The 19,315-nt window shown below is 40.3% G+C and overlaps 1 protein-coding gene across 1 annotated transcript in view; it reads right to left on the bottom strand.

Annotated features, from left to right (window-relative positions):
• Nucleotides 1-19,315, bottom strand: part of pdlim4 (PDZ and LIM domain 4) — a 44,568-nt gene that overhangs the window by 7,350 nt on the left and 17,903 nt on the right. The window contains exons 3-5 of the mRNA XM_053331398.1: nucleotides 15,791-15,872; nucleotides 3,342-3,634; nucleotides 1,745-1,902 (exon numbers count right to left, since the gene is read on the bottom strand). Coding sequence (XP_053187373.1) covers nucleotides 1,745-1,902; nucleotides 3,342-3,634; nucleotides 15,791-15,872 — 533 coding nt within the window. The remainder of the gene's footprint in view (nucleotides 1-1,744; nucleotides 1,903-3,341; nucleotides 3,635-15,790; nucleotides 15,873-19,315) is intronic.

Raw genomic sequence — 19,315 nt, 5'->3', positions numbered from 1 at the left:
GTCTGGCTCTGTTCCAGGACTCACTGCAGGAGCAGTTAGCATTGTGCCTTGTGCTGTGGATTATCCTGCCGGCTCTCACATCAAAGGTAGAGTCAGAGATGTGATATATTTCCCTTTCCGCCAGGATCATAATATGCTCTGGGGGAAAAACATCAACATGGTTATCTGTATCTTTTTCTGTATACATATATATATATATATCTTATCTTATCTTATCTTTCTTGGCGTTGCTTGAAATATTGTGTTAACTATTAAAAAAGGAGAGGAGAGGTTAAAGTTTAATTTCTTAACAATGCTTCAACCTATTTTCTATTATTTTCTGCAGGCAAGAGTCAAAAATACCCTAACCCAAGCTTTTTTTGGGTTTTGCTGCATGAAAATATTTAGATCAGTACCATCAATCATATGTTCTCAAACAAAAACATCTGTACCAGTGTTGGCATTCAAACCAACATGAGTCAAACCAGAGTATGTAAACTCTCTCAGAGCTTATAAATCTTCTAAAGGTGGGGTTCTGTGATTTAGGTAAGAATGATGAGTTCACACTGACTGTAAGACAATGTACGTATATTATAAGTGTATTTACTTATGGAGAGGGTTAATGAGTATACATGCTGACTATGACCCTGGAGATTCATACATTCACAGCTGGTAACTCTCCAGCCACATTCTTCCACTTTAGTAATAAGGGTTAGGGTTTTTTTCTCAAGGACACTTCAATGTTAGTTGTTGTAGCTGAGAGAAACATTAATCATTAACTATCCACGCCAACAGGTCATAAGCCCACTTCTTAGAGGTCTGGGCTATTTCCGCTTTAACATGCTAATGCATGGCTTATAATTCCTTTCACAACTGCTTTAGTGGTAAACGAGCAATGAGAAGGGAAGCTTTTACTTTTGAGCCCTCGCTCTCTGCTTTGCTGCTGTCAGCATCACATGACTCCTCCTCAGAAAGCTGGAATGCTGAACAGTCAGAAGGCAGACAGGAAAACCATATTTCTCACTTTATTGTCCTTTGTGAAGTTGTTTTTGCAGTAAATTGCCTTACCAAAACTTCCCTCCCCTGTTCATCCGTGCATGAGCTATTTAAAGCACTTCATCTTTCTCCTCCTCTGCTCCCTCCGTCCCTTGTTTTCTCTCTCTAGGTCTTCCTCTCTCTATCCCCTAACCTTGCAGTCTGTGTCTTTCTATAAAAGGAAAACTATGCTAGTAAGCCAGGCTGAGAGAGGTTCCACCTGAGCAAAACAAGATGTTCCTTTGGTTGGAATCACAAGCTTAATTTGCATAGGCAGAAATATTTACTTGGAAAGTTTGATCAGACGTATACAGTCAAGGTGAATTTACAGTCAAGTTCTGAGAGTCAATCCAGCTGCTTGCCACATTTTAACCATCTCATTTTATAACTGCTCAACAGTGTCACAGTCTGCTGACAGGGAAGGCAGCCAAGTATGTCAGAGTCACAGCAGCAGTATCATACTATTGCAGAATGACAGAAATACAACCTTTGAGGATGTGGTTGATGATGTGCAACATTATTTTTCTCCAACTGTTCCTTGCTTAGTTTCCTTACTTACCTATTTTACCACAAATGATGCAAGCACAGTTTATGTCACTCAATATCTACTTTCAGAAAGTAATTCACAAAATGACATTTGTAGCCATTACTTAAATTCCAGCCTTCACCTCTTTATACCTTTTAGAGTACACACACAGACACCTCTGCACAGAAAGAGAGAAACCCTTACCTCCATCCTCTGCCTCCAGGATTCCCTGGAGGTATTTGAAGGAGCCCGACTGTTTGGGTTCAGAGACAGGCTCCTCGTAGTCTTGCAGCATCTTGTAGACATCTGACTGTGTGTCAAAACCATTACGGCCCCCAGGGGACTGCATGGGAGGCTCTGGGCTGGGGGAGACAAGGGAGGCAAGATATTATTGCAATGCAATGTGATTAATGATGGCTAGATGACATGTGACAAAAAACATCAATCTCTTTTAGTAATAAGTCATGAGAGCAAAAAAGTCCCTCATGAAGGATCCAAGGAAACATGTGTAAACACTGGGCTTGATTTTTTGTGGTACTGTATCTTATTTGGCTACAGCATTTTTTTTTTTTAAACAGGTGGTGTCATGATGTGACCAAAGCAAGAATGAAACGACATACAAGACCACCAACTGATAGAAAAACAGCCGAAGAAAGTACCTCTGAACCTTTTTTTTGTTTAAAAAGACACCGTTTTTTTCTTTTGTTGGAACAGCAGAGATGGACTCACAGAAGGAAAAACAGAGGTGTAGACTGTACACTCTACATGCGATTCCACACGCATGAAGTCTTAATCACAACAGCTCTGTGCTCCGGTTCTGCACATTCATCCATCCATCAAGTTATTCCCAAACCTAACAGGATGGATCACGTTCATTTGCTACATTCAAATACCCAAACCGCTGGGAGATGAGAAGGGCTGCTGACAGATGTGTTCAGATCCTGACACACTTAACTGCATGTTTGTCTCCAGACTCCTCTCAAGGAGCCTGAAAAGGGGCGCTTCACTGCTTTTGTGTGTGTGTTTGTGTATGCGTGTATGTCTGTGAGATAGACAGCCTGAGCTAGTGAAAGCAAGACTGAGCGAAACAGATAAAGTGGAATTGTTGTAATCAGTGTTTAAGAGAAAGTGACAGACAGCGAGCAATGAGCGGTGTTAAGATGCCGTTTAACTCTGTCCCTGTGTGTGTATGCGTGTGTGTGTGGACCTCGTCGGGATTAACAGTCCAGTCTAGAGGAGTACTGGAGAGAATGTACACTGGGAGACTAAACACACACATTTATTACACACTTGAGAGGATGCAACACAACAAATAGCTTTTCCAGTCCACACGGCCATCTGTGCAGGTGCGTCGAGAGACATCCAAAGCGTGTCTGACTGCGTGTTTCTGTGTGAGCATCTGTTACTGTGAGAATCTTCACTGGAGTCAACACAAGCACACATGCATCTATGGAGTATTAAAATATACTGTATGTTTATTTTTTACATAAAATCTTACATGGTGATGACAATAGAAAGGTTGATACTGGTGTGCAATGAGGCTGGTCTAGGAAAAGCCACAGAGGGATATTTTGAAAGTTGATATGCTGCAACAGTTTGTGCTGCAACTACTATGTGGTGATTCACTGTTTTATAGATTTTTATGGAATATATTGGGGTTAAAAAGTCATTATTTGCAGTAACTTTTAATGATGGGGCTTGAAAATAATAATCTAAACAATCTTTTACAAAACAGTTAATTATGGTCAGATTTAGGACACACGTGTTTATGTTACTGCAAAGCACACACTGATCACCTCACCTGTGTGTGGCGCTGAGGCTGAGACCTCCCATCTTGCTTGGCAGAGACCTGTCTCCGTTGCTGCCGTTATGAGAGTAAAGTCCTGCAGGGTTGTTGTACTGAGCATGCCCGGTTCCGTTCCCATATCCATAGCTGTGGCCGTTGTTTGGTCTGGAGTGTCCGTTATTCAGGTGAGTGGGCTGAGTGGGCTGAGGAGGCTGGGGTGACAGGGGAATTGGCGGCGACTGGGGTTCAGGGGTGTACGAAGGTTTACGACTGTAACCGCCGTATCCGCTGGTGATGGGCCGGAAATTCTAAAAAGAGAGAAAAAAAAAACAAGACATATTTAACAAACAGGATGCACTTAAAGATAGCATCACAGGAAAATATCCACTCTTCATGATTTGAAATCTATGTAACAACAGATGCAATGCTAAAGGAGAAAGAGCATGTCACATAAGAGCAAGAATGACTAATGTTTGAACGAGGAAAAAGGGGACACGTTGCACGATGTACCATTATGTTTTGGTTCTGAAAATGAGAGTAAAAACAGTACAGCGATGAGAAAACAGGCCCAGCGGTGCACCGCCTAGAAAACCACAATTCTTTAGAGGCAAAAAGAGTGGTTGTTCACAAATGAGGCTTTGCAGTGGTTAGATTTGAGAGAAAAACCTTTTCCACTTCATTTCTACTTTTCCCTCTTTAATAGTGTAAGGCTTATTAAGAATAAGCTTGCATTACATTTCCTGCAGATGTTTCTATCAAAACAAATAACTTGTGTGGTGTAAATACTGAAAAAAACCTTTTCTTCTTCTCTCCTTGCTGCTTCTTCTATGAACTAAGGAGTAGCAGAGAGATACTGTAAAATAGATGAAATGATTATCTTGTTGACTTTGTACATTCTTGCCACATATACATTGCTCTGCTGGACCTTTTAGAAAAAAATGTGCTGAACTAATGCAGGACAGATGCACAGACACCTACACGTACACCACTGTATACGCAGTGAGTGTGTTTATGCTGAGGTTAACGCCCATTTGCACAAACTCCACAGTGACATCACCGAGCCTTCCAGTGTTTTCTTCTACAGACACACTGCTATCAGTGCGCTTCACTGATAAAGCTCATTTGCCAGCCTGACTCGTTCATCTTAGACACTGAACTTTACAGATAAAGTTTTATTGCATGGTTTGCAATGATGTCACCACGTCTGATAGTGTCTTAGTGCTTTGAATTTTAGAGATAGTGAGCAGTTTTGACTTTGACTAAACAGGGCTGCACATTATCATAACTTTAGACTATAAACATTTCAGTTGAAATTAAGTGACTTGTTTACAAGTTAAGCAATGCAGTAGGATGGGAACGCAGACACAAGTCATCCTTCCCAGTCAGACTGTTGTAACTATGAGCCACTGGAATGAGTGTGCATGTGTGTGACATTGTGTGTGGTTGTGTGTTTTGGGTTGGTTTAGCCACAGGGGGTGGAGGTTCACAGCCTCTCCAGACAGGACCCCTTTCATTTTAACAGACTAGTCTGCTGGATGACATTCTGTCCTCAATCTTCACCTGGACCACACACCGGACACCCACACCCACACAGACACAGACACAGACACAGGTCTTCTGTAATCAGCCCTTTTCAGCATGCTGGAGATGTCCTCTTCTCTACATCAACAAGCTCACATCTTGAACTTGAAAAAGCACTCTCAGGACTCTGTCATTGCCCTGCCTCTAGCACTTAAGACAGATGACTTACAAGAAATTTAAAACCACCTCTTTCTACTCTCCCCGAAACCTTGGACAACAAAGATGGATGAATCCAGAAACCTGTGAACAAAATGTTAGCACACAGCCACTCATGGTTTAGGTTCAGAGAAGCAAGCAAGGGATTCAGTGCTCAATCCAGCTTCAATCTCCCCGAGCCAAACCGTGTTTGGGCTGCATGTCAGAAACACCCAGCTCTCTGTGGTTCCCTCTCCAACAAACCAGACACTCTGAAGACTGGTTCTCACCACAGGGCCAAACCAGATTCTACTCGTTATCTTTAACCCTGTTTGCGCAGATGGTGGACCTCATGTGAATTTAATAAAAGATTGCCTCACTCTCTACATTGTGAAACAGACAGTTATTATTCATATTTGCAAGGAATGACATTTAATACAATTATTGGTGCTCCAGATACATGTGTCTGGTTGATATTACGGAGCATTTCCTGATTCAGCAATGCATAACTGGAATTTTACACTAAAAAACTTCCATAATGTTGATGCAGGTTCTACTGTGGCCTTTATTTTGCTTGGCGGCAGAAATGCACACTCTAGGAAAATATTTTTTAGTTGATAAAGTAGGAAGATTCTCTCGAGATTAAATCTTCTGACGAATACTGACATAATACTGATTACATGTTATTCCTTTTATCAGCAGCATGAGAGGAGTGCAAGGTCAACTGAAGTTGTGTCACTGTCTGTTTGGACCTGTGACACCCACTTTAATGATTACCTCATTACTTTACCATCCCACTACCCAAAATTCCATCCCTCCTCCACAATAAAATCTCTATATATCTTCAGGCATTTTAACTTAAGGTGACCTGTTTTTCAGCCTAAGACAACTCTTTGGAATTTAACTATCTTTTATTTCACTGCTCGATTCATCTTACGTCTTTCAATTTCCTGAAAATAGGCCCAGACTAGAAGGGTGAGGTTCTTCAGAACAAAATCGCTGTCCCTACATGTCTTTTTTGTCTCAATGATAATTCATTTTTACTTCTTATATTTCGACAAGGGCTAAATCTGCAGATAACAATCATTACAATAACTGTATCGTTGTCAGGCAAGCTCATTCATGTCTATGTTCAGAGGATACAGAAGTGGAAGAAAATCCCTCAGAGTGTATTATGTTACATGCATGCTCCTGCAGTAAAGACATTACATTTATGGCTCATAGTCTGTATAAACATGGCATGTGATGGAGGACAGCTAGATCAGATGGTGAAATCTTTAAAAGAAATATGAAAGACGAAAACAATTATTCCAATCTAGTACTGACTAACCGTGAAGAGAGCAATATGAGTACATTTTAAGCTAAAAAATATTAAACTAAATGAAAAAAGCATCCGCACATTCAAATCTGTGCCAGAATCTTAAAAGGATTTAAAACACAGAACAACACAACATGAAAAGAAAACCAGGATTTATGTCTAGACTTCTAATTTCCAACAAACGGAACAATCAGCAAACCTGTCTTCTTAAAATTGGAACATCTGCAGCATTGATGTTTGGCATCTCAGCTCTGAACTTGTTGCTCCCCAGAAGGAAAAAAACAAGCTCAACACAGCACGGCACTGCACGGCACAGGAGAGTATAATGACTTCCTTCCCTCCAGCTTATGCAGATTGTAGACTCAGAGTCCACAGGTGGATGCTGGTGTGGAAGAGTCGCTTTAAAGGTGTTGTTGCAGCAAAAGAATGCTTCATGTTTTGGCACTTGTTTTTTTGTAAGGGAAAGATCATGCTCTTCGTTAAATATCAAAGAAGTCAACGCTGACTTGAAACATGAGGCGTGTTTCATTTATCAAAATCATCTTTCCTTACTAGATGCATTTAAAAAGTGTTTAAATTGTATCAACATCACTCAACACACTCAAGATGCTGTATGCAAACCTGGGTTCAAACAACCGCACACTGACCCCGGCAACCTCCTCCACTTCTCTGTGATAAGGTCATTTTTAAGAGGTGAGGTTGTAAGCAGACAGGGGAAAATAAATTCTACAAGAAGCAAAATGATCAATTCCTTCACTCCTCCCAGCCCCACTTCATCAGAAAGAAACCTGTGATTCAGGTATATGAGTTGGTATAATGAAAACTCAAGTCTAAAAAGGTTTGATTTTTTTCCTTTAAATACTGCCCTTAGATGCCTCTTTCAATGTTTGTTGTTGTTGTCAACGGCTAGTACTTTTTCACGCATTTTCACGCTCACACTCCAGCCTGATGTGGTGTGACTACTCCTGTTTCAAGTGAACTGAACCCCTTTCCTCAAACATTCTTTTTGTCTTTCTTTCTCTTCACGCTCTTTCCTCTCTGGTCTAGCATGTCTATTGCACAGATATTTGCTCTGGGTGGATGGCAGATTTATAAGGCAGCACATCTGGTGCTCGCCTTATAAAAATGCCAGTTTGGTAACATTCAGGACCTGTAAGTGCTTTCAAGTTGCTCTGAAGTTTTGGTGGCTGGGTTCTTTTAGTACGAAAATCAGCTGTAATCCAACTGTCTCATTAAAAAGATTTATTCTACCTTTTCACGTCTGGACTGCATATAGGGTTAATGAAGATTTTGTCTTAAGGTGACAGCCACGTTAATCTGGTCTTTGCCTTATCACCCCAAGTCCCCTGGTAACCTTATCTTGTTTTCCCAATGTAGTCATAACAGTTTAAAGTTAATATGAGCAGCTTCAGTCTATCTCAAAGAGAAACTCAGCATAACAAGCTTGTTGAAAAGGCCATCTGTGAGATCATCTGTTTGCTAATTTCTCTCTCTTGAGAGTGGCTACTCTTTCATTTTCTCCCAAATCTTAACTGCACTACTCCAGGCTCAGAAGAAGAAAAACTTAGAAAGGAGAAAAAAGACAGAGACAGAACGAGAACGAAATTCAAGAGCAGTAACTATTTATGAGAACCAGTATTGTCTACCGCCGTATGCTCATAAATTCAGACTGCCATCTGATTTCACTGACCTGTTTTACAATGGTAACCAAGCATGGCTAATGGTTCAGGATGACTGACCATGTATAAGTGCGTTTATATGCCAAAAAAGGGAAGAAATACAAAGAAAGACAGAAAAATGACTAATAAAGAAATAAAAGACAGACAGAAAGAAATTGTTTGTTTTTGCATGAATGTACATGGTAGGCATCCAAGCATTTGTACGCTATGTTAGTCTAACTGAGGTACATTTAGCAAAGAGCCAAGATCCTTCATTCATCAACCTGACTATAAGTTTTACTGATTAATAAGGTCTTAAATGGGAGAAGACTGCAGTTTCAGCTCTGGTACCTCGACCCGCAACCACAGTTTGGCCAAAGAAGGGTAGACAGACGAGCGGAGGAGGGGGTGAGGAGGAGGAGGAGGAGGAGAAAAGGGTGGAGGACCTTAATTGAAATCATATGCCTGTCTTTAACTGAGGACCCACACCTCAGCCTGCCTGCCTGCCTGCCTGCCTCACCAGATTCACATACACAAATTCATGATAACACACCACCTCCTTCTCTGCTGCCTCCTGCATGGTTTAATCCCCCTGGACCTCCAAAATGAAGCTTTCACATGGTGCTTTGCACCACTAACCAAACACAAACCAGCCCTTTATGGCTCCCTGGGCCTGGCCCTGGGTGCCTCACTGGGAGGAGAGACAGACAGGCTAGAGAGGAGGTGATGGAGGGCTGAGGTGGAGGGGCAGGAAGACAGGAAAACAGTACTTTTTTTTTTAAAGGGGCTCTGGCCATGAGCCCATCTGAGAGAGGAGAGATGCTTTGGTAAGGATGAATGTAGCCAAGGAATCCAGGGTTGTTTGAAAATGTAATGCTTTTTATCAATTTCTTTTATTCAATAAAGCTATTAAGAAACTTTTACTTTCATATTTTGCCAAGTCACCAGTGAGTTGAATTTAATCCTGATGTGACGTAAACAATTATAACATTATAATACAGCCTGGAAGTTTCAGGTGACACTAATTCATTATAGACCAATTTGGTTTGGATTAAATACATGTTGTAGAGAAATCTACCTGGGTTAAAGTTGGCATCGTAGTGCAAAACAGAGAAAAAGATAAACTTCCACTGCTGATGTACAATACTTGGTAGGAAAATGCCAAAGCACTTTTAACTGATGATAAGACTATAAAAATTATGTAATTAGCTGTGAGGGTTGTTTGCATTCAGACATAAATAATATTAACCATATTATTTATGAATAATGTTTTAAAAAGACACTTGGATGCAGCAACATACACAATTTTCCAACCAAGTGGATGTGACAACAAAAGTAACTTGAACTTTTTTTTTTTAAGCAAGTTTCTACTTTCTGAAGCACTTTTAAAACAGTTCTTACATGTGAACTTCCAAAAAACACATTAAAAGGGGACATATTATTTTGCACATACATCTGATTTTGTAATCTGGAGCTCTACTATAATATATTTGAATGATTTGCAGTCAAAAATCTTATACTGGGCATTTCTTCAGCCCACAGTTTGAAATACAACCTTCTGTGTTGCTTAACCTCAGAAAAACCTGAGAAAGATCAGCTTGGATGACTGCAGTCTGTCTGGACCTTCTTACCCCATCAGCTCTCATTGACCTCATCCACTCCCCAGCATGCTGACCACCAAGTAGAGCAGGGGAAGCTCTTGTTAGGAAAACGCAAAGAGTGATTTGGACATTTTTGGGGATTACTGGCTGATTAGTGAACACAAACAACCAAATAAGTGAGGTCACAGGTCTGTGATCTAAAAGGCCTGCTGTGTGTATGAATGTGAAGCTGTTAGAAAGACTTTCCAGCAATGCTCCATTGGTCTGAGATTTCCTGGCAAGGGATTAAGGACCAGTGGACCCAGTAAACATATTTTGGCAACCCATGAGAATACTGTAAACCGTTTAATGACCCATTTTGTTCAGACTTATTAAGGGTCTTAATAGGGTCAAGGTTAATCCACTATTTAATTTTTTTTTGGAGAATTAAGTTTACAACCAACTACATTTTTACTATCTTGTGATTCTGTGTGTTTTGACAGATACTGGAAAGAAACAGCCTTGTTCCATTCATAAAACAAATTCATATCATGCACACATTTTTTTTTTCTGAGGTAAAATTCACTTCCAAGCTGGGAAGGAATTGTGGTCTGTAAGTCATGCAAGGACTCTATCTGTCAGCTCCTATCAATGTTAGCTTGGAGACTTTGCCTTCAGCTGCCAGTTGCTGGCTGAGCCTGGAAGTCTCTGTGACGTTGGATCCAGATTTCTCAGCTTCCGCATTGTTAAGCCTCATTCTTTCCACAGGGACCTAGTGCTCGGCCACAACAGCTATCGCTTTAATAATAAGGTAGCAGCAAGGCAGCAATGAATGGTATTCTGATATTGCTCGCCAAAAATTACTGTTTGACTCCAGCATTGGCCAATAGGCCATTCCCACCTACTCGAAGCTGCCACAGTGTAATTTAAGGGAAGGAATTTTAAAAACCTTAAATGTCAGTAGCTGATGGTATTGCTTTACGGGTGCATAAAACTTTTCCAATAGTAGAAGTGAAAACTCTAAGCCTAAGAGGCAGATGTAAGATGAGATAACCATTTACAAGTTACAGAGGCATTTTCTCTGAAAAATTGTCTTTCTCCTTGGAAAAAAGTTCAGACTAAAAAGATGTGATATTATGATCTGTGAGATTTGGATGTTTTGCACCTCACTGCACTCAAAACTGTCAATGCTTAAACCAAATCAATAAACTAGACTCAGAAAATACTTCATTGTATTGGAATAGGCATATTAGATTATTTCTTAAAACCTATTGAAAATGTTGAAAAAAGTACCTACAACAATAAATTCAATCACATTTGCCCCCTGTTATTTTATAATCACATTGTACCTTTCAGTAAAATGCTTGAAAAAATTACCAACATATTAGTATAAAATCAACGCCAGTGAAATAAACTACTACTGACGTCTCCTGAAACCTGATATAGGTTAAGTGTTGGACTGCTTACATTTAAAGACTGCTCCTGACAATACAAGATGATTGATCAGGTTGTCTCAAATAATCTAAGGAGTAAGACAGAGCAAATAAAACCTTTCACAGCAGGCAGAGTGAAGCAGCTCTTTCAGTTGAGTAGAGCTTCGATGCTATTGATTTGTTCAGTGATACTCATTCAACACACTTCTTTTGGCTTTATAATATATTGGCAAAACATTCTCACTCACAAGTGGACCCACTTTTTCCCATGAAGAACATTGTGAAGCCTAAGTCAAAATGTAGTTGTCAAAGCTACACAGGAAGTTCATGCTGTTCTACTTATGACACCTCATCATTATCTCATCCTCACCACTCCTCTATATCTATCTTTAACATTATTTTGACTTGACATGAAGTTGCGTATGACATCCGGTAGTCTACAGGCAGTCTTGCCAAGACATGAGCACAGTTCTTTGGAATCAAATCATTCAGTCCCGTCAAATTTCCCAAACCCAAAAGAAACAGGAACATCAACAGCATTGTCATACTCTTACTTATATCCAAAAATACAGCATTTCCTCATCGACTTTTATGAGAAGCTCCTGTGTTCCCAACGTGAAAGGAAACACCTCATAGCTTCCATGTGTCACGTCCTGCTCAGTAGCTTATTCCCACAAGTGAAACTGGAATTTCCAGCATAGCCAGCTGATGAGGAACAAGCAGACTACAAATAAAAAGGGAAATGTTAAATACATAATGCCTTAAAGGATGTCATCATTAGATTTGTCTTTTGTTTGTCTCAGAAATGCTTAGCCTTCTACTGCTCCTCTTCTTGTAGGCATATGCTGGAAAAATGTTGCATGATTTTCCACAAGGAAAATTGTTTCATGGTAAGCTGAAGTGTCTCGGTGTGAGTCTTTGAATTAAGTTTTCATCCTGATACTGTATAAAGGGTACAGCTTCAGCTTGAGTCCTAAACAGCAAATGTTTAGGACATTTGCTGTTTAGGACTCAAGTTTTGATCAAGCCACTGACAAGCACATTGCTTCAAAACCTTTCCAGCACCATCAGAAAACATGCTGTCACTCCCATCCAGCAATTCGATTCAGTTAATTTTTGCTCGTGATGTCCAATCTGGCTCATTGTTGGAGTTACTGTGGGCCAACAATAACACATAGTACATTTTGAATTTGGTTCAACCGTGACAGGCCCCGGTGTGTATATTGTTTCCAATGTGTCTGAGGAACAATCTGCATTGTTATATGTCAGCATACCCTTCAAGCTGTATCTGAATACAGCAGGAAACAAAGAGAGCCACGGTCTTTTATATGACCCCAGGGAGCGGATGTTTCCTTTTTTCATGCTAAGAAGAATCCACCTCAGCATGACGCTAAAGTGGCCCTGACTTGGCGGTTTCCAGCCGTCCAGGTTCACTTCATTAAATGAGACGCCAGGGAACATTTTCAGTGAGGGATAGAGGAAGGACTGGATAAGATGTTACAGAGATACAGAGAAAGGCACAAGGGGAGAGTAGAGAGAGATAGATTTGCTACTCTCATATTATCCACACACAGAGCCCTCCTGTCATGCGTGTCTGTGTTTGTATAAACTGTTTTGGCTGATGGTTACTCTCGGTCAGTTTGGGTATTCCCTCATGTTAATCAAAGCAAAACCCTTCCTGGTGCTGAGATTGTGAAGTAAAGACTGTTAGAACAAAGTTCTGTGCACTTACTGGACATAAGAGATGGCAAAGTACAGTATTATTCAAATCAGTATATCGATTTGTGAATTTATACCATATAAGGCATGCATAACAGGGAAACTTCCTTCTTATTTTTTATTTTTCCATCATTAGTCCCCTTTTTTTACACCAGTACATTTACAGCAGGCCTCTTTTAAAATCTTTAAAATGAAATATGTCCCTTCTTCCTCATCGCCCTCAAAATCCAGAATCTGTCACTATGCAAATATTTTCATTTCAAAAGTTTGGTGCTGGACAAAAAATGCCCCCTCCTTCACAGAAAAGTCCATTCTGGCTTCAGGCTTCCTCAGGACACTTGTATAAATTGCATATAGGACCACATTTGGCTCCAAACTAGTTGTGCCGTCACAAATCATGGAGGTGAACTCAGAGAAACTATCCACTTTCAGCACATAAATATGGAAAAACCTTCTAATGTCAAACTCTGTCTGCACATACATCATTCTGTGCAGTGAAGTTCAAACATACAACTGTAGAAATAAGAAGCAAAACACATTTTGCCTGGAGGGAGACTTTAAGTTTAGTTTGGGTTTATAACACAATACTTATCAGCATAACACATCAATCTATTGACTATTATTATCAGGTTATTTCCCACAGGAAGCTGTTAACACACTTATTACTGGAAAGAGAAATCACCTAATGAGATCCCACGACCGCAAGCAACCCTGATGAATCACACTCCCAACTAAAGCTTCTTTCACTTTTGTCTCTGCCACTGAAAACAATACTGTCCCGTAAGGTGTTAAACCCCCATTGATGAGCGGGCAGATAGATTTCACTTTGGGTCTTTGTGTGTTTGTTCCACCCTTTTTAGACAAGGAGACCCTGCTGCTGCCACAGTGAAGGCCAAAACAAAGATAGATCAGTCTTCACTCCACAACTACCAGGACAATAACCAATACTTGACAAATGGACATCTCTCACATGTCAGAGCCACAATATGCTCATTGTCTGTCCATTTCAGTCACACAGTCTCCATACTCACAGCATATGTGTGAGAGTACGCACAAACACCTCCCATTCTCTCCATGCTTAGAAACCTGTTGGCCTGCCAGCACCGGAAAACTTGGAAAAGATCATCTGCTAGAGTTCATCATGCCTTGAATATCCTTTTGGCAGCGAGTACGATTGGAGAACAATCAAGACACTATTTCAAAACCCTTTGAGTGAACAGTGGGACGCATTATCTCATTTATAATCATGTGAAAGACAGTGTACATGCAATTTACAGATCGAGTGTTGTGTGCCTGTTTCCATGGATCCTGTTTATGATATAAACAGACTTCGAGGACTTGGGTCTCACACCCAGCGAACTCTACTTTTAAGTTACGGTCCCAGATGTGAATTATACTCTCTTGTGGGTGATGTGGTAGTAGCAAAGGATCCTAATCCAAAGCAGTAGATTTTTAAGTGCTTACTTCCAGAATCAACTTATTTTAACATAAATCTGACCAAAGAACTACACTGCTGTGTCATCTATCGAGGGGGCTCGTAGAAGTGTTCAACTACGTCATGTCTACTGCATCACATAACAGTAGCACAACCTTAAGTCTTAGAATTATGTCAAAATTTTAAGAAATTAATGTAGCTGAGTCTCATCCAGAGTGGTTACTGAACACTCAAATTACCGAAAACATACTTCTTTTAATGCCATGTTCACATCATGTGATTCAAACCATAATTACAATCAACCGATTGGGAAAAGCTGTTCATGTCAAGTGCTGACCTGTAATTCTGAGTTGGAGCCACTGGGAATTTCTGACAGCTATAATATCTCCTACTTGTCAGAAACACTTTCAAAATGATCAACAATACAGATGCCAATGTGGCTACATAACCACTACTGTCAACGGTTCAAGGTAATTAAACCAGACATTACACACAAATATACAAATATTTGGAAACAGGCTGAAATGGTTTAGACAGCGTGTCCACATTTGCTTTAACCTGTTCAAAAGCAGCCAGAAATATGATTGTTATAAACTGTTTCTCCAAACTATGCAAACAGTATAATTACAATCAATCCGACACACACTGGATGATGAGTGTGTACAATGTTGGCAAATTGTTAACATACTGTAGGAAATCTGTCCTATCTTATCCCTCCATCCCATGTGGCGTGAATGTTGCATTACCTTGCGGTTTGCAGACTATCCTGAGTAATCAGGACATTATTTTTGGAGCTGAACATGCTTGTTAGGGTTCTCAAATGTCATCTTCAATGATCTGAGATGTACTAATGAAATTTCATTAACCAACATTGTGCTGGGGTGGTGGCACTTTTATTGATGGATATCTCTGCATGTCTGACCAATATACTGCATCACTTTACTGTGCATCTAGTTTACATTGGCCTTTATTCCAATTTCATGGATTTCTGAACAAATTGAGTTTGGATAAATACTGCACTGATTGTGTATGTGGAAGCCTTGTCATTACATAATGGAATTACTGTATATGCAACAGTTTGATGAAATTATATAAGTGTGATTATTCTGTGAAAATGATCCTGTTTTTAAGTGTAGAAATGTGATATACCATTGTGTGCATTTTAAATGTATCTCCCTCTTTCTATCCATCTTTTAGCTACTTAAAGTCATAGTCACATCAACATAATCAAAAGACATTAGGTGTGGACATTAAAGATTAGTTACATTAGTTCAGTGTAGTTGTTCTTTTTTCTACAAGGGACCTGCCTGTCTCACCACTAGGCCAGAGACAGACAATTATATAATATGGAGGTCTGAGATCCAACTAAAGCTTCACCATCTGATTTCACTCATTAGTTCTTGCTATCATTTGTGGGCTGGTGAGTAATTTTTAAAGTATTTTTCAACCCAAGCCTAACCAAAAATCCTGACAGTGAATCTCTGTGTTGGCAAAATGATAAGTTCAGGCTGTTCTGACAGCTTCCCAGTGGGTGTGAATATAAATCTATAAAAGAAATGTCTCCATGACTTTTTCTTTGGTGAATCCTAAGTAAACAGCGGTTACCTGTGAGTCAGGCTCCATGTAAGGGCTTGTCTTGCCATCTTCACTAACTGTTGGCGACCACACTCTGTCTCCTGATCCCGACCTGAAAGACAACACCCATGAGAGAAAGAAAGGGGGAGTCAGATAAATCTTGTGTCATCAGGCACCCAAGTGTTGAAACATGTAGCCATTTCTGCTGAAAAGTATGAGTTTTTCTTTGCTGATAGAAGATCCAGTTTATTATTTTGTGAATGTGTGAAAGTTTGAAAAGAAATGAAGAAAGAGAGAAAGTAAAGACACCATTTCCCTTAATCCTCTTAAAATGACTGTAAGCTGGGAAAGATGATGACTTTAGCATCACATGATATCCCACTAACTGCTGTCTAATATTAGTGGTGCACATCCCCTCTATGTGCCAAAACAATCACATAGCTGCAGTTAACAAATCATACAGTGCATTGGTAGCTTCGCATGAGTGAGTGCAATGTATGTGTGTGTGGACATGGATTTACACATTTGGCAGGTTTTTACATTAGGAATGGAATAAAACTACGTCCTGGCTTCCTCCCACTGGCACAAAGAAGTCATCATCACATCATAACTCCACCATATGAGCTAACCAGTCTCTGGAAGAACAAAACGCATTTACGGCCATGTATATTTCAAAGTAGTGATAACTGAATATCTGATATCTGAGCCCTCCCCCACTGTTTAGATTACCAGTAATTGACTCCAGTTGCATTTACTTACAAGAAAGAATATGACTTACTGACTAGCAGCCATGATAATGTACATTATTTACAACACTGTTGAAAGGGCCTACTGTGCATGTATAAGCTGGAGTCCACATAACTTATTTTTGCCTTTAAAAAAAGGCAGCAGATAAAATGCTTTGGTGAGGTTAAGGTTGCAATTTATTTCTCAAGCTAATAAAACATTGTGATTTATTCCTAACAGCATCACTTGGCATAATGTTTCACTTTCAAGTTACACATTGAAATTGTGACAGTTTCATATAAAGAAAGATCAAAGAGATTCTTCGCTTCATTGGGCTGGCAGGTTTTTGTTGCTATGGTGTTGGCTGCTAAGTGGGAAACTATCCAACATCCAAAAGGGTAACACCGGGACATCACACGGAGTAACTAAAGGACAGCGTGTGTCTTTGTCTGTGTGTGCCGTGCTTCTCTTCACCGACCTACCCTCCATATATTCACACCGTCGTCAAGATAGACATAAAAACGGTGAGTGTGTGCGTGCATTTGTCAGCCCCACAGTGGGAAGACTTGACGTCTAAAGAGGTGAGGTCATCAGACTGCAGCTGGCACAGCGTTGGCTGAGCTGAGGCAATGCTTCAGATATGAACCACAGAGGTGTTTCTATCAAGGGCGCTCTTATGAGGCGCCGAGTGTCTGGTGGACGAGCAACAGCTACTGCGTAGGATGACCCCCCCACCCCCCTTCCCAAAAAAAAAGCTCGGCCAGTTCTTCCACAATCCTGGGACAGAAGGCCTTCATGTTTTCAGATTGTTTGGTTTCGATGGTTACCACACAAAACAGCCCATTGAAATGAGTGAAAGTTCAGTCTGAAGTGGCCTATTTGAATTGACATTTTGGAATTTAGAGATAGAAAAAATGGAATTTAACATCCATCCATAATAATGAAGATGTGAATGAAGAGGCGTGAGACGAAACTGAGAGATAGACCAGCTTGGGATTGGGACAGCATTTTACTGTTGTGCTCATTTTTACTGAAGATCAGTTTGAACAGCGATGTCAGTTGTTTACTTGAAATTTTTAAAACTATTCCACTTGAAAAATAGTGGTTAGCGTTGGTTGGTTGTTATTTGAGTTATGAGGAGTCGTGCCTGCAACTGGATGTAATGTCACACTTCAAATATTGAGCAACACAAATATTTTAGCTTCCAGAATTGAAACAGTTTCAGAACATCTGAAATGTAATGTAACATAAATGGCCACAGCAGACAGAAACAATCTGCTGCATACCAGCAGATCAGGGACAATGAACTGTATTGTTATTTTCTGTTAGTTGATCTTCTGCAATTGAGTCAATCTGTGAGGGATTACTCTGGATGTCTGGCAGGGATCAGGAACCTACCGTCCACATCAGACAAACTGCTGCTACACATTCATCAAGCTGTTGATCATCGCTGTAACTCATTTCTTTCTTCTTCCTCTCCCTGATTCACTTCTCGTTTCTTCTTTGTTTATTTTATTTCTCTTTAATCCGAGGATGACTCTACCATGAGCAGTAAAACCCTTCCTAGCCTGGAAATACCTTTTTCAAATTTGATGATTTATAAACCAGAACAACATGATCTTCGAGGCCATACAGACCTAGATGTTTTCTATTAAACTCCAGTTGCAGACTGAGTGGCATTATCTTGTCTTTATTGCTACCTCCTCTGTCTAGCTGCTACACAGAGGAGTGCTCTGAGAAGAATGATGGCAGATCATGGCAAGTCTGTGCGATCAATCTCTCAATACAGATTCAAAATGATGAATAGGAAAGGGGTGAATAATCCCAGGCTCATTCCTAAAGTGTCGTCTTTGATTTCCACCGACCGGCTCCCTTTCTGCTTTTAACTGTATACATCAATGTCAAACAAGATGGAATACAGAGCAATGGAAAGAAAAGTAAAAAAGAAAGAAAAGACAGAGGGTGAACACATGAGAAGCTCACTTCTGAAATATGGAGAGTTCACATTTTATCATTTTGGTAACCAACATATTAAGTTGCTTAGTTTTTCTTTTAAAAAGGCCACAATTTCTTTGATCATCTTCCTTCATGTGGCACATTCAGAAGCAATAATCAGAAATTATTGACAGCAAAGGCTATAAAAAGAATTATAAAAAGGAAAGAGCAAGTCCATAAAAGTTAGCCACAGAAGACTTATGAATATGGATGGATCAGAGACAAAAAGAGAGAGAGAAAAAAAAAGACAAGACAACACGTACAGAAAGCAGATCAGAGGAAGAAATTCTCAGGTCATCAAGACGACTTTCCTGTTCTTTCCTTTGGTCATATTTTCCCTCGCCTGACCTCCCCCTGCCAGGTTTAATTTCCTGATTGAAGAGATCTGGTTTTTGGAGCGGTGTAGGAGTTTACTTTGGCTACACAGGATCACCATGTTCAAGGAGGAGCGTGAGGCAGACGGCTGAAAAACCAAGTGCCCTCAAATTAAGATGCGGCTTATCACGGAACATTTCAGGGTTCACTGAGAGTCTTCCCTCATTGCCTCGCTCCGTCAAACTTATCTGAAAAAGGACAAGACCGGTTTTCAGCCCTATCATTCATCAGACACCACTGGGGCTGTTCCTATGTTATTTTGTAACATGAGAGGAGGTTAACTGTTTTCTCTGTGAGTAGATGGAGACAATCCTTTCAAAGAGCAGTTATGGCGGTCTTGTCAGCAGACCTGAGGGGGTCACTTGGAAAAATCTGCATCTGGGTGATGACAAGATTAATCCAAGAAGGAAGAAGGGTGGGAGGTTTGTGGTGTCCGCCCCCCCCCCCCCTCCCCTCCTG

This window comes from Scomber japonicus, chromosome 13, assembly GCF_027409825.1.
Source record: "Scomber japonicus isolate fScoJap1 chromosome 13, fScoJap1.pri, whole genome shotgun sequence".
NCBI classification, from domain to species: Eukaryota; Metazoa; Chordata; class Actinopteri; order Scombriformes; family Scombridae; genus Scomber; species Scomber japonicus.
Note: the sequence above shows the minus strand (reverse complement) of the source record. Positions and strands in the feature narration are given on the sequence as shown.